This window comes from Cetorhinus maximus, chromosome 25 (assembly GCF_964194155.1).
Source record: "Cetorhinus maximus chromosome 25, sCetMax3.hap1.1, whole genome shotgun sequence".
Taxonomy (NCBI): Eukaryota; Metazoa; Chordata; class Chondrichthyes; order Lamniformes; family Cetorhinidae; genus Cetorhinus; species Cetorhinus maximus.
In genome coordinates, this window is record NC_135903.1 from 10,970,063 (window position 1) to 10,986,405 (window position 16,343).

At 37.6% G+C, this 16,343-nt stretch overlaps 1 protein-coding gene across 1 annotated transcript; it reads left to right on the plus strand.

Annotated features, from left to right (window-relative positions):
* Nucleotides 1-3,470: 3,470 nt before the first annotated feature.
* LOC144667874 (homeobox protein Hox-A10-like) lies at nt 3,471-12,192 on the plus strand. Its single transcript, XM_078529440.1, has 2 exons — nt 3,471-4,194; nt 9,558-12,192. Exons 1-2 carry the CDS (start codon nt 3,471-3,473, stop codon nt 9,827-9,829), a joined length of 996 nt encoding a protein of 331 aa, XP_078385566.1. The 3' UTR covers nt 9,830-12,192.
* Nucleotides 12,193-16,343: the final 4,151 nt, after the last annotated feature.

The following is a 16,343-nucleotide window of genomic DNA, read 5'->3' on the forward strand; positions in this document are numbered from 1 at the left end:
ACATGGCTCGTTTTCACCAAACAGACATCAGCGTCAAACAACGTCCCGCGCTCAATACCGCCTCAATGTGTGTTTATTAAATCAGCGCAATAATTCTTATCGTGAGTCCCTTGGATTCTGAGTTATACTTATCGGAAGGTTTGTAGGAAGCATCGCCTCTATTTCAACGTTAATTCGAGTTAAAGGAAAACCGCACGAGCCATATAACAGACAAAAAACAAACTCTGTACAAAGATTTTCTATATGATGTGCGTTATTTTTATAATTTAAAATCCCCAAGAGTTTTATGGAAAGGGATACAAAATTAATGTTGTTATTTAAATTAAGCACATGTACATTGCGTTGAGCGGCAAATCCTGCCTGCTCAGTGGCGCATATATCAAAATTGGACGCATGCACTGTTTACTAAGGTCCATGTGCAAATTCGTGTGTAAGAAAAAAAGTTTTAAAACGAAATACATTAACGGCTTGACGTGTGCTGTGGAGGCCGAATTAATCACGAAAAATACTTATAATCATATTACTTATCTATTTACTTAGTCTCATGTTGGGTGGATTGTTCGTAACAATATCCCAAATTTCGGTGTTTTAAAGATTTAATTTATACCTCCCTATTCAGTTATGAGTTCTAGCCTCACAGTTTTTACAAATTTTCTTTCACAAGGTGAAACAAATCCCTGATTTTGCACCAGTATATCCTTAATAAAGTGTGAGAGAGAGGCAATTTTAACCTCTAACAGGCCCATTTATCATTATGCGCAGGTATATGTGCTATTTCCATACAATATGGGATACAAAATCTAGCCGCATTATGTGCCCATCGATACAGTTATGCAGTGTTGTGCGAGTGTGCTTAGGTGAAGCATAGAATGTAAATGAGATTTCAGACCTCAGCTACATGCATCATGGGTTGCATACCTATTCAGAGATTTCCATGTAGTGTGGGATTATCTATATAGTTCTGAATCCTGCATTTATATTCTATTTGGTAATTTGGGGAGGCAATATCGGCTATCGATATGTCTTGCTGGGAGTTAGTGACTAAGGTTTCAGTTTGGTGTGCTTTACTCGGGTACTGCAGCCCTTTCACTGTATAACACTTTCGTATTTATAAATCCACTCTAACCCGTTACTCTTGTCGTTCTCTTGCATACAATAGAGCTCACTTTAGATTATTCTACACGGCTGCCCACAATGCTGTACTCCAGGGCCTTGTTATAAACACGAGCCGGGATAATCCTCTGCTTATTCTCTTACAAGCAGTGTCTCAGTCATTTCTGTAGAATTATTGCTGCAGTTTGGGGTGGAAAATTGTCCCCATGCGTACCCTGTCCACGTGGCAATAACATGCTACAATCCCCTCATGCTACTCTGATATATTGCTCGGTTATGAATTGTAACTAAGCCCAGTTATTCATACAAAGGTGCTTTATTTTCAATTTTAGATGATATATTTCTCGGGGTGGGTGGGGGCGGCAAGCGCTGGGAGAAGCGCCGAATTTTACCTACGCCCGAATTCAGTCATAGCCGAACATGAGAGTTCCGGTCGGATTTCCAAACTCACGTTGCTGATTCGTTGGCATTGCTTCCAGAAGATTAAAAAATGTGCGGACTGTACAGATTTAGCTTTACTCACGAAAGTAGATTTAATTGAGGCTGAAAAGGACAATTTCAACAAATCTGTAGTTCGTTAGTCAGTTGTCTATAAAAATGCTCCTATCTGTCATCGTCAGATTTATTTTTTTTCTGTTCTTAAAATATTTACAGTTGGGAACGTGAGACCCCCGCGGGGGATAATATTTCAAAGTTAAAACTTTATTTTTTGCTAATAAAGATTTTTTTTACTGCATTGGCGTCTCTGCGTGAATTTGACAGATATAAAATATTCCACTCTCGGGAAACAGGCAACTTACATAGTCCTGCCTTTCTTTTTAAAAAAGCATTAGTTTAATTCGACTGCTGTGGCAAAAACATGTTTGTAGAGGAGATTTGATCTCAGTTGAAAACCTTAGGGGTGCATAAAGTCAGATTTAATGATTATGCATAAATGGCGAAGCGATTGGACTGGTAGTGCGCAGATCTCTACAAATATATTGCAAGCCTGAGACTCTGTCCTTTGAGACAGATGTGTCTGCTTTTGCGTTGCATCATTCACAAAATCAGCACATCCATTAGTAAAATTATCTGTTCATTACTTGTGTGATTGTTTATTTATGTGCTCAAGTCTCTAACTCACTGAGGCAAATTTGAGTACAAAAATAAATAGGTATGGCAGTTTTAAAATACGTGGAACATTAAAAGCAAATATAGGGCGTAAAGACTTCGATAAAAATTAAAATGGGCGAAAGTCTCCGGAATATAAAATCGAAGCTGTATGAAGAGGTCTTGTCATTTCCTGTTGTTGAAAAATGCCGGAGAAACAAGAAGTTTGAGAAACTGCAAAGAGAATAAATAGATAAAATCTAACTACTGTTTTTCAATAACTAATTGAACGGAGTAAAATACATGTCCAGGTGATGCGCCCATCTCTGAATCTTGTTCTGTTTGAATCCAACAGAGGTCAAGAGAAATAAGTTACAACAAAAATTAAACATTTGTTGCTTGTTACCAGCCATTTAAGTCGTATTGCTTCGTATTTGTTGAATCCTTATGAATTAACAAATTGCGGATTCCCCACCCCAGGGATATCATTATATGGGAAATACCACCCTTAGCACATAAAACAAGCTTCAACTTTCAAAATCATGTTGGTGTAAAATATTCAAAAATATAAAATTCAACTTCATCTAAAATTAACTCCTGGTTCTATGCCCATCCGATGGGATGCTGTTACTGCCACGACTTTATGTCATTATTGAAACTATAAATTAGCATGTAGCTGTTCTAATAAGTTTATATATATATATCTGTCGCATTAATTATATATGCGGATATTCCTGAAGGTGTCACAATTATTCCTCCTGAAAATTAATACAGTGTTTCTACTGGTGAATTTCCTTTTATTTCCACTGAACCATTACTTCAGTCGTGGGTTACCACAAGGCAGAACTTGGAAAAAGCGCAGAGCTCCCCTAGCGTTCCTGCTGTCGCCATACTGTCTGAAAAAAACTAAAATTATTGCCTTGTTCTGTTTCATTTTGCCACAGAAAATGCAATTCTGTCATTTGAACTGTTGAATGTGCATTTGTTGACCAGGAAGGGATTCCCTCCAACTTGGTTATAAAAGCTGAATTAACAAGCTTGTATTTGTCACAATAACCGGGTGTTTCTGAGTCCCACAAATACATCAATTTTCTTCTCATTTCAAAACCCCGTGATGGAGGCGGAGCCTGCAGGGGCTGCTGGGATTTTGATTGGCCGGCTGGGAGGAAGTTGTCCATAGCCGGCTTCTGAGGACTCCAAGTGAAATGTCAGTTTGATAAAGACCTTTTTTCCCCCTTCCCCCCTCCTCAGCAAATTAAGCTGCAGCTATGTCATGTTCGGAGAATTCTGCTTCCAGCTCGTTTTCAGTGAAGTCTTTAATTTGCTCCAGAAGAGCTGAACCTTACTGTCCTGGGGGTTATTTGTCCTCCAGAGCGGACCAGGGCTACGGGGTGCAGAATTGGCAAGTTGGCCTTGCATATCGTAAACAAGGGGAGATGAACAGCCAGCAAGGTATAGGTTTGGTTCCACATCAGTACGTGCCAGGCATGGCAGGGTGGGCAAATTCGTCACCACCCAACCACACCAGCCGACTTCAGCAGATAAACACTTATTCCTTCACGTCCAGCGTGAAGGAAGAAGCCAACTATTGTTTATTAGACGGGGATAAGCACTCGAAGACGCACTCTGAGGTTTCAGTCTATCCGAGGGTGGTTTCTGAAACCTGCACAAATGACAGTGGCAGGGTTCCCATGCCCAGCTATTTCCGTTCAGAACCGAGCTATTCATCAAACAAACCGACGGAGTACAACCAGCCACAGCCAGTCACTGCTCCATGCTCGATTCACTCCAGTGTTTCTTTCACTTCTTCCTTCGCTACGTCGTCCTCCTCAAAACCAGGTGAAAAAGAATTAAAAGTGAACACCTCAAAAGATCCGGGCCGCGGAGTCCCGGGAAAGGATACAGGGGGAAGAGAAAGTACCTTTGTACAAGAAACATCCTCTTTACAGTTTCCTGGCGCGGAAAAACCCCTTCCCGAGAAGGAAATGAAAGGTGGGTAAAATCATGAACGAAAGGAAGAGAAACAATTACAGGGCAGTTGGAGCAGGAACACAGGCAAGCACTCTCATCTGCGGCAAGGTGACTTTATTCAGGTCATAAAGGAGCCTTTTTGTCTCCAGCACAAAGATCCCTCAGTACAAATTAATACCTTGAGTAATTTATAGGACAGGCCCCTTACGGCAGAGTAAATTACAAACACGTTTAAGTGACCCTTTTAAAGATCAAAACAGCGGAAGGTTCCTGTTCTGAAGGCCACTCCTTAGTTGCAGTAGAAATCGCTATAAAAGTCCCCAATATAAACAACTCACCTAGGCAAAAACAAATAAGCATTATCAAACGCAAGGCATACTTAAGAAGGAAGCATAAAACTGCAGTTATATCAAGTACACATACAATTAAACTAGCGGTTATTTTACGACGGAAAACATTATGTAATTATATTCATTCATATAGCTTAGTGGTTTTATGAACATAAATATATAATCATGATTATGTGTAAATGTAATTATATGTAAACGTTCACAAAATTGCACATATATCATATAATTATAATTCTGTTATATGGACATATCTATATGTTTATAGGTATATATAATTACACGTATACACAGAGGGAAACAGATTGAACTGATCGGTTAATTAATAATCCTTGCCGTTAGTATGGTCTATCTTCACACAAACAGCTGTGTATGTGTGTGTGTGTGTGTGTGGGTGGGTAACATTGCAACATAGCTAGTTTATGCAAGCATTCATAACAACATACGTTTATAAATGAAACCACAAGCCGTGCTCGGGTTTGAAGTTTCGATGCAAAGACTGCATTGGTGGCCAGCGATATTTTAAATAAATAATTGTGGGTGTTGATATATTGGATTTGAGTCTGACATTCAGTGAGCAACAAAGCATTCGAGCGACAGTCTATCAATGATTGGTTCATGTATTAAAACAAGCCAAAGATGCAATTATGAATTCCAAATGTTGAATATAAATAAATTGAGCTTCGTGGCACCATGTGATATCCACTTAAACTCTATTTGTTGCCATGGAGATAGATTATGGCACCTAAGAAAAATTACATCACACAGCGCTGCAGAGGCATTGCGGTAATATATGAAAACTCGCTGTTGAGTGAATTAGGAATTAAAGAACCACAGGGGCACCGACATGCACACTTGCAATCCGAGGTACTCCATTTGCTATTTCCTGGTAGGTGTGGATAATTCCGATTGCTGTGATCTGATTCTAACAGAATCTACGAGAAATGACAATGAATATCAAAAAGGTTACTGGTAGCGCTTTGCCGATTCTTTCAGAAGTTAACTGTTGTCTGACAGGTAATTATTAAGCCACATTTCTGTATTTTCCGGGAAAACTTTTTAAAAAAGTAACTGTAGTTCCTAACCCCTCCACCACCCCCCCACCGCCCCCACCCCACCAATGCTGAGCCGCTACACACGAGGAAAGACGTGGATAAACCTCAGGATGCAATAGCTCGGAGGAAGTTATAATTAACTTGGATCCACCAAAAAGGATTTCCTCCACCTACTCTCATACACATAAAATAATGAAACACAAGGCCACTTCATTTACATAAAAGTCGGCAAACACTTTGTAAAAGCGTTGCAATCCCTAACAGTTTAAGTACTAAGCATTAAGTAACAATGGGGCATACAAATGCCTTTATTGTTATGCAAATCTGGGACATGTTAAGCACACGTTAAACTTTGAAAATGAGGCAAAGTATTGTAAAGAGGCATAGGTGCCCCTTGCCCCATGGGATATATCCAGAGAGCACCTCAGAAGTTAAATTACCTCTCAATTAGGACGAGAGAATCATGTGTTTCATTCTTGACACATCTTGAACTGTGTATGGACGCAACGATGGTATTTTTTGATAGCAATTGGACGAAATCAGCAGTGATCACCCAAATCACAGACTAGGTGATTCTGAATTAGTAAAATTTAGTTCAATCTGACAAATAAGCTTGGTTAGTGACTGTTAGGATTTACCGATGTATTTCCTCTGTAACTTTAGAGAATCTCCTGGTTTCTTTCTTATCAATTAGCTGATCTCTAAGGAAGCACTTAATCCTAGTCATATTTTAATTCCGTATAGTCCAATAAAATTGGGCAGTACTTTTTAAAAACTATTTGTAACATTTCACCGCTGTGCTCCATTTATTGCACAGCTCAGTTGATATGTCCAGTTTCAGGGATTTATTTGACTTCCATGGAATTTCCAATCTTGATTGATGACAAAAATCTTAGGAGAAAAGCTACACTCATCGACAACAACACTTCCGCCATCTTTGCTGCATTGAAATAACGTCAGCTTCACACAAAGAACCGAATGACGGCACAAAGTAGCTAATAAAGATGGAGGCCTTAAATTGAGTTGGGATTTTGGCTGTTTTAAAAATTGAACTTGTACGCAACAAAGTGAAAGTTATTGCAAGTCACAGGTATCAGTTAATTTCCACACAATTTCTCTATACAGTACAACTTATTGTTACAAAATAATAAGGACAGTTATAACATAAAACCCGATAGTAGAGTTCATACACATAACTAGTTGTGCAATAAGGCTTTACAGCATGCTCTTAACATCCTTCAATCAGTCAATAATTAGCAGGTCGCTTAAAATATAGTATACACTTACATTTTAAACTGAACTCCAGGTTATGTAGGATCGCATTTCTTGCTAAGCCCTTGCTGTTCCGGTCACTTCAGTCTTGTTGAGTAATTATCCGCATTTAAAATGCATTCAGGCCTATGTACTCACAAAACGCAGTTTCCATGTTCATCTAGGGAGCCACTCCAATAAGATATAGTATTTGAACAGAAAATGTAACACATGGTGCAACTTTCACCCACAGCATAAAAAACAACAAATTGACAACGCAACATTAGAAAAGAAAACTATCTGAAGGAGCCTAGGGTGATTTCAGACTGATTATCATATAGTTCCTTTCATTGTGGACCTTTTGAAACATTAGGTAGGCACATTTGAAAGGGAAATATAATAATTAAACCCCCTGTCTTTCACGTATTTTCCCCACAAACTATCAACCTGAAAAGTGTAGACAAATTCGCATTTATGCATTGCCACCGGATGGCCAAAACAAACACAAGGAACTTCCCTAATATGCGGCTGGATCTTCAAAGGCCGGCCGTTAAAATTTGCGAATTGTTAGCTACAAGTTCTTGACTTTAAATAATATAAGAGGCAGAAAGGTACTGTACGAATGCGCTTATAACTAAGGAATTGTGACCTGACACTGAATATGGTAAACAAAATAACATCTTGAGTTCTAAACAAGAGCCTGGCCATGTATAGACCAAAACCAACATCCGGCGGATGCTGAAAATCTAAAAGAAAAGCTGAAAATGCTGGAAATGCACAACAGGCCTTGCAGCATCTGTGGAGAGAGAGGGATCCACTTAAGGTTTCAGGTCGTTCTGATGAAAGGTCACGATCTGAAACGTTAACTCTGTTTCTCCCTCTGCACAGATACTGCCAGACCTGCTGAGTTATTTGCAACGTTTTCTGTTTTTATTTCATTTATATGCTCTTTGAACTGTGATACTCAGATAGCCTTCTGAACCTGATTGAAATTTGGCCGGTAAGGAATTGTCCCCTGCACCATATACGCCGTTTCTTGCATGGGCCGAAAATTTTGACTATATCGGCCGCTTCTTTATGAGGTTATTAGTTTGGTAAGTTTACTTAGAGTAACTGAATGCATAAACCTATACAAAAACAGAAAATGCTGGAAAAACTCAGCAGTTCCAACAGCGCCTGTGGAGAGAAACCTATCTCCCCGCTGTTCCATGAACTTAAACCCTTTCAATAAAGCCAAGAGCGTGTTCTATGTGAGGGTGTAACTTCCATCAACGAAATTACATCTAAAGTTTTCTGTCCTAAAAACCACCTATTTAGTGGTTTACCGCACTTGCAACTGGGCTAACATTGGAACATGAAAAAATACAGCACCGACGGAGGTCATTCGGCCCACCATACCGGGAAATGTTAAAGGTTAAATCCTAGTTTTATTGTAACTACAAGGATTTCAGAAAAAATACTTTTTAGTAGCAGAGGAGCTGAAGCAGTTTATGTTTTATCAATACGGACTGTGAACATGTTGAGAAACCCTACAATTGTATTTACAGTTTGGATACATTGACCTTTTTGGTCAGTAATGGCTCCTGGTTCTTACCATTTCAATTTATTACAACGATATTGGATGCATGAATAACATTTGTCTCATATATAGCGAGGTTTACCTCAGAGATCGCGTTACATGTCTTTTTTTTAAAAAAAAACTACGTATAAGTCTAAAAGGTTATATGGAAACAGTTCAGCTTAAAGCATTTCGTCACAACGCTCACAATAGGATGGCAAATTGCAAAACATCGTATAAAAATGCGTTAACTATTGCCTTAAAATTAACAATAATACAAAATGAAAAGCGTGGAGAAGCTTTATAAAAACTTTCATAACTTTCTGCTGAACACAACTGTCCCCATGTTTGTGTTTTCCTGCCCCCTGTTCGTCAAACGATTTCTCCTCCTCCCTTGCACAATCCATAACCTTTAAGTGAAAGTCCAGTATAAAGGCGAAATTATAGGGGTTAAACGTTGTTTTGCAATACAACAATTCTGTTCTAAAACAATTCACAATAAGGCCGCTTGGACAAAATATTGACTTTGGGAAGTTAATAGGCGTTTGAATGGCCTGAGATATCCCAGGGAATAATTCCGTTTATCTTAACCTAGGTGAGCATTTTCTATCAGAAAATTAATATTATTAATTAGAATTTGAGATGCAGTTGTCTGTCATGGCCAAGCTATATTAACCGTGTTTTAAACGCAGTGATGTGTTTGCAATGAGGCTTTCGGGACAGCCATGTCTTTTTGTAATATTATCTGCCGTACCTTATTCCATTGCTTTGCATCATTAGAAATCAATATTAGTGCAACCTGCATTAGAGATAACATTTTTGATCAAACCTTAATTAGGCCTTCACTGTAGTTATTTGTCCATGTGTAGGAGTCCCCTTTAAGAAAAGCTGTTGGAACTTTTTATTTTGATAAGACATGAAGTTACATTAGAACAGGTAATGCTGCGTTGTGAAACAACAGCCTGAGCTAATGAAAATCAGGATAAAACATGAAGGGTTCACATTCATCTTTCTGACTATGTGCCGACAATGTTACCCCCTCCCCGCTCTCAATTGGGATACTTTATTGCAATCCCTGAGCCATGGTCTCGTTGGTGGTGAAAGAAAGGGAGGAAGAACAAAATCCATTTTATTCTGCAGGTCGTTTGACAATTTGTTTTTCCCGATTGACAGAGAGTACAAAGGCTGAGAATACGATAAACTGGCTGTCGGCGAAGGGCGGAAGGAAGAAACGCTGCCCGTACACCAAGCAACAGACACTGGAGCTAGAAAAGGAATTCCTCTTTAACATGTATTTAACTCGAGAGCGCCGCCTAGAGATCAGCCGGAACGTGAATCTAACCGACAGACAAGTCAAAATCTGGTTTCAAAACCGAAGAATGAAACTGAAAAAGATGAGCAGAGAGCACAGAGTTCGAGAAATATCGGCTACTTTCCCCATTTGAAGAAAGAGCTGGTGTTTTTTAAATCAAAAAATATAGGAGACGGTGGACGATATAAAGCGTCTCGTTGAAGCAATTCGAGTGCTACAACAATATTGATGGATTTGGGGGGAGGGGTAGAGGTTGCAAGTTCAGAAGTCTAGTCACTAGAACAACATTGAGCCAGCAAAGGAGAAGGGACATAGCCGGATGAAGAGCTTGCAAGTTCAAAATAACTAAACATAACAAAAAGATACTGATTTGCTGTTGAAAATGAACAGTCTGAAGACACTAGTTTACTGGACAAGTTCATTAATTGCCATCAGATAATTTAGTGTCCTATCGCTTAATTATGACGAAAGGAACTGGAAGAATGTTCCACAAAGGCAATAAAATCTGACTTGCATTATCCATTTTGTCCTATTTCTTGGGTTTAATCGATGTATAGTTAGTACCACAATTATGTTTTATGCTTACAAAAGTAATCATTTTAACGTCTGACGCTTCCTCTTATTGAATGGACACCAGAGAACTCGACACCTATTATAATACGCCATCTGCGCAGATATACTTCACGCACGAGAGTGAAGCACTTGTTAAATTATACCAAGAAACTAGCCTCAAAATAGGCAGGCATATTGAAGCAATTAGAGGTCGATAATTATGGGAAATCCTCGGTCTACCAAAGGGTAAATTTTGAATTACTGCTTACTAATGGATAGAAGCATTATGATTCGCCTTAAAACAACGCTTTTCTTAAAGTTATGGGAGGACGTAAAGGTAAAAACTCATTTCCATAGATGGTCGCCTCATCATGAATCCTTCTTGCTTCTTAGTATGTAAGAATAATTATTTATGTAGGTTATCGAATGGGCATCGCAACAATAATATCAAACAACGTGCAATTATTTTCGTTGGTGTCACGTACTTTCAGAAGATAATTTTACCAACTTAATGTTAAGTACAAACTTTATTATTAAAAATGTTTCTAAGAATTCTAAATAAAACTCGATTTTCCTGATAAATGCACAGCCTCAACCAACGGTTGAATCGAAGTACATGGAAATAACCAAACTATGAAAAACTGCATGTAAATTTCATAGCGACTATAATGCTTGCAGTTATTCAGCGTCGTTCACGTCAAAACACCGTAAAACGTTTCCACAATAAATTGTTTTGGGAATTAACTGAGTGTATTGCAGGTGAACAAAATATTCTACTGTTCATTCGGCTTTAAATAACGTCTAATAACTGAAGATTTATATTAAGTAAAGATTGCAGTGGAGATAAAACATTAATTGAATGCAAATTGATTAACATAAACATTTAAATAAAAGATATAAATATCAAGATAGAGCACTTTTTAATGATCTTATTGCAATTGTTATGAAAAGGCAGATTCTTATGCAGCTTTTGTGTTCCTTTGACTAACGTCAAAAGGCTAAAATATTCATGAGCTAGCCTCCACACCTGGCTCATATCTCTCAAGTGGAAAAACATTTGCATAAATTCCCGCCTGCTATTAGTTTGAATTTATCATTGAAAACTGCTATTGACCTATTTTTAGTGGAGGTGTTTAACATGATTCAGTCTCAATTTTATGATTTCATTTCTCATTCTGTTCCACACTAGAGATGTGACGTAAAGCTTCCCATCGAAATGTGAATGGAATGTGAGAAACCAATAAATTAAGACGAGCTCACAATAAAAAATTGGAGCTTAAGTACATCGGCAAGCTAAAATAGTTAAAAGCCCAGACGAGTTCTTCGTCACTGTTCTAGAGGGTATCAGTCATTGTTTGAACTTCTCCTGGATAAATAATGTGCATTTACAGCAACCGGTTAAAACCCAGCTTCTAACATACCACGAGTATCGATTATACTTCTTTGCAGTGAACTACAGCCTTAGTGGAGATTATACACTATAATTAAAATGTGTTTGTGCTTAAGAATAATGTGTCTTTTAAATGTTCATCAAATTGCCCGACAAACTGTGGTGGTCTGTCCTCTCAATTAGTTTGACGTGTGTGCTTTTAGATAGAGATTTTCAGATAATAAATGTGTAATGTCAGGTAAAATGCAATATTTATTTTTAAAAATATATAAAGAAACTTGTTATACCAAAGACTATTAAGGTTGTGCCCATCACATGTTGTCTACTGCTATGCACACTGAACTCCACACAACACTCAGTAAGAGAGTGGCATGAATGGAACTGTTAATATTTGGGGACCATTCACAAAAAACGTTTTTAAATGTAATATTTCACTTTCTTTGGAGCATAATAAGTGTGGTATTTTTTCTGAATAGCATGTTCTGTATATTTCACGTCTTAAATTGGTTGCATTATTTCCTGGGCCTTATCACAGGCTAATATTAAAATGCAGATTTAAATATAACAATAAAATTGTGTTTGACATTTCTGTAGTTCTTTATACTTTTATTTAATGTCCAAAAGTCTGTTAAGTTTTGTTGCGGCCATTTGCTCTTTAGTGGCTCTTTCATCAAGTCTGGCTCGTATATATCATGGACGTTGGTTGGCTGATTGTGAACCCGTGAAATTGACCTGAAATGGACAAGTTGATGGTTGAGAAAAAAGGACAGGGAATTCCGATGCTTCCACCCCTAAAGAAAACCCTGCAGTTTGAAATTTATTTGGTATCCGGTGTCGGTGATTTAAATACCATCGAGACGGTTGTAACTGACTGTGGGCACTGACGATGCTGCAAGGACGACCACGTCCGCTTTTGTAAAGTTTTATGGCTTGTAAATATGTTTGGCAATTTGCTGTCATGTAGGACTTGTTGGACTTGGGCAGTTTGGCACCGAGCGGCATGCTACACAGCATAGCTTTGAGATCAGGAAAATGGCCACAGTTTTCTTTCTTCGACAAACTTCTAGTGGAAACTCGCTAACTGTTGTTCAAATTTGTTTTCAAGACTTTGGGAAACATGATGAAAATGGTAGGGCATTGTTGTCACGTTTAACGGTGTTTTGCCAGGAATCTTTAAGGCTGGTTACAGCCACATTGACTTTGTATAAAATGGAATGTTTGTTGTAGCAGCAGTCTAGCGACTGTGTTTGAAAGTGAAAACTTTGGCCCTTTACCATGGTAATGATGCAGTGCAGTGACACCAGTTGCTTCAGCTTCTTATTTGTTTATTCGCCCGAAGCAAGGCCGAGATGGTGCAATCTTCCCTGTTGGAATAATTATACAGAGATAGATCCAATTTTGAAACCTCCTGTACCTGTGAGATTTCAAAATATCCTCCCTCCCTTTCTTTTCTTCGAAACATGAGACCTTTTTGTTAATTAATTATATCTTAAAGAATAATGCCTAACAAAGATATATATATATATTTCACAATGATGGTCTTCATTTGAGCGTTTCAATTGAATTCAACTCGTTAGGGCCAGTCTATGGCGCAAGTGAAATGGAACTGCTGTGTGACTTAGGTAGTTTCATGTTGTTGGGCTTCTGTTTGATCGCAGTGACAAGAAACTGCCTGAATTACTCCAGTTATTGTCATCGCAAACTTTTGGATGTTAAGTTAAAAAGAGGAACCTCTGGTATTTTACTACCCGAAGGAATGGTTTCTGTGACAAAACATTTTAGATATTGCGAAGAAATGGAAGATGGTGCCACTAGCAATGCCTAGCGCGGGCTGTTATTGCAGATTAACGGGTGTTCATCTATGTAATTGCCCATCTGTCCGATACATGGATAGATCTGAAATAACTGTTCTTGTGTATGGATAGCATGGTAAAGTTTTAAATAATTCAAATTGTGTATATTTTTTCTACTGCTAAATTTTGGAATTGCAACATAACTAGTTGGATGCGATTTTCTATTCTTTAGATCTAACTGCGTAGATAGAGTTAGATCGATCAATTATACGTATAATAAATAGATAGATTTTTGGTTAACAACACAGACAGGTAGCCTGCGCAGTTGTGTAAAGTAACTAATTTCTGCACGGTCCATATCCATCAAAAAAGTTACCCCAGGTTTTAAAAACAAACAAATGGAAAACGCACCGAGCAAGGATGAAAGTGAGCAGATAAACAATACGATTTATTTCTGGACCATATTAATTTAGTTTTCGTGTACTTTTTGTACACTTGAAATATGATCGAAGAAAAACAAATATTGAACACTGGCGGGTCATTCCCCAGTGTCAAGGTCTTGCAATAATGGTATGATTTTGTTTTGTTATAATGCAATGTGCCCAGTTATAAATGATAATGTAAATATTACTCAATCAATAACGATGGTTGTTCAGTCTATCACAACATTACTTTATATTAAATAAAAGAGGCCGCTTCGATATTACTGCAGTTAGCTATATCTGACTAAATCGCATATGATTTTTAACTGGAGGCATCCAATTGCAGAAAAACATAAGGCAAGCTTCCAATTGGACTCTTTCCTCTAGATGAAGAGGCTTTAGTGTTGCCTTCATCTGTTCATTACTTCTTTTTAGTTCATATATGAAAGTATAACTTGAGCGAGTTTGCGCCGATGTTCTTCAATTCGTTCACTTTCACTGTCAGTTTGAAAGTTAAGTATCGGCTACTGTTTAAAACACACGCAGCGATACACACATAGCGGTCACTTAGCCCGCCGAGTGATTTGTAGAATAGAACCTCATCAAAGGAAAAAGGAAAACCATGATTTCACATCTTAACAACAATTGGATCCCAGAGAATGTTCCAATTATAGACTGTAGCTGATTGCCATTTTTCACCATCTGCTGTATACTATTTGGTGTGAAGATGTTTGATTTGTTTTCTTGCTTATCTGCATATTTCCAATGGATTATGAATTGAACTAAAGGGGAGAATGCAACAAATAAACTCTTAATTGTTAAGAATGTTGGAGCGTTTATAACAACTTTGAAACTAATAAAGTTGATAATATTGCACAATGTGCTGTAGAGGGAAGGGCAAACGGCCTCACTTCTTGTATAGTTAGGCCTAAGTTGAAACTCTTTCTTTAAATCTAAGTGTGGTATTTCCACCCAAATGGCCTGCAGCGACCCCGAACGACGGGTCTTTTGCTATTCATAATGTCAGTTGCTGTTGTTTGGAATCACTCCATTTTTAGGGTTGGCAGAGATCCGAATATGTCTTTTTTAAAAAGGTCTTTAAAATATAAATAAATTCGAAATTTACAAGAAAAGCCCAATAATTTTCCCTAATAAAAACATATAAACGTATTATTGTAACAGTTTATAAGCAAAGTTACTAGGAATGTAGCAATGTGGTCGCTGATCTTTCTATATATTACTGTTAAAATTCAGTTCCCATTCTTCGTACCCAAGTTAAGTTTTGTATCTGTTCTCCTATAAAGATACCATCGCCTCTAATACTTGAAAACGCCTATCTTAATTCACCCCATAATACAGAATTATGCATTGTACTAAGCGATTAGGAGTGCATATTTTTACTTTATTGATAGTGAAACTGGATGTTATTAAGCAATTTGTTTAAACTGCGTTTATGCCTTTAAGACGTGTTTTAGTTGTAAAGGGAGAACATTTCAAGAGTCTATTGGATATCCAGAATTCCAGCAAAGACGGTGCTAGTGTCAGATTGTCCCTTAAAATACTGAGTTAAAAGACAGGCGAGTATTTCTGAACAATAATTTGCACAGTAGAGTGACCGTTTTCAGTTTGATGAGCTACAAAGAAAATGAGTGGATAACTCGGCACACTGTGAGAAAATAGATAAAATAATTTATTTGGTACATGAAATGACGAAAGTTAATTTTCTTATACTTCGCACAGATGAAGCTCTTTAGAAAATGCACATTTGTGGCATGTTGAAAATCTATTTTCTTTCGGCAGAAATAAATATCTATAAATGGATTTTAAAGGACCCTATTGAATATTTACATCTCGAAATGTTAATGTTTGAATATATATACAACAATCATCAACATGTGCAGATATGACATTTTACTGCTGACTGAAACATCCATTTGATGCCAATTTTCCGATTAGATCTGCCAGTCTAGCAGGCCCTATAATGCAAAAGTCTTCCGTTGAAATAACCTCCCTTTTAATTATTTAGGCTAGATAATATTCACGTTATACAAAAACATAGCTCTCAGCATCTTACCGATTTTAAAAACAAGTTTTAAAGTGCGCAGTCTTGAAGTCTAGAATGGTGTCAAACCAATTTTAGTCTCGTTTACCCTAAACTTTTGAAACCATCAAAGAGGTGGAATAAGATAATAGGGGAGTTATTTTTTAATTTAATATAATGGCAGCCAAAGCAAGTCGAATCGAAATACAAAACAAATATGTATATATTGAGAAATACATATGACATGATGCTAACAGCCAATTTAAGCGCATGGGGAAGCTTTACACTGACCTGTCCTGATATTTGGATATACTCAATGGTATTCGCATCATAGAGGCTTACAGCCTAGCCAGCTTCTTGCAAGTATTTAAAAATATATTTTTACCACGGGAGGATTCTTTTGGAGATTCGGGATAATCACATTAACGAATGCTCAGTTGTTAACCTCA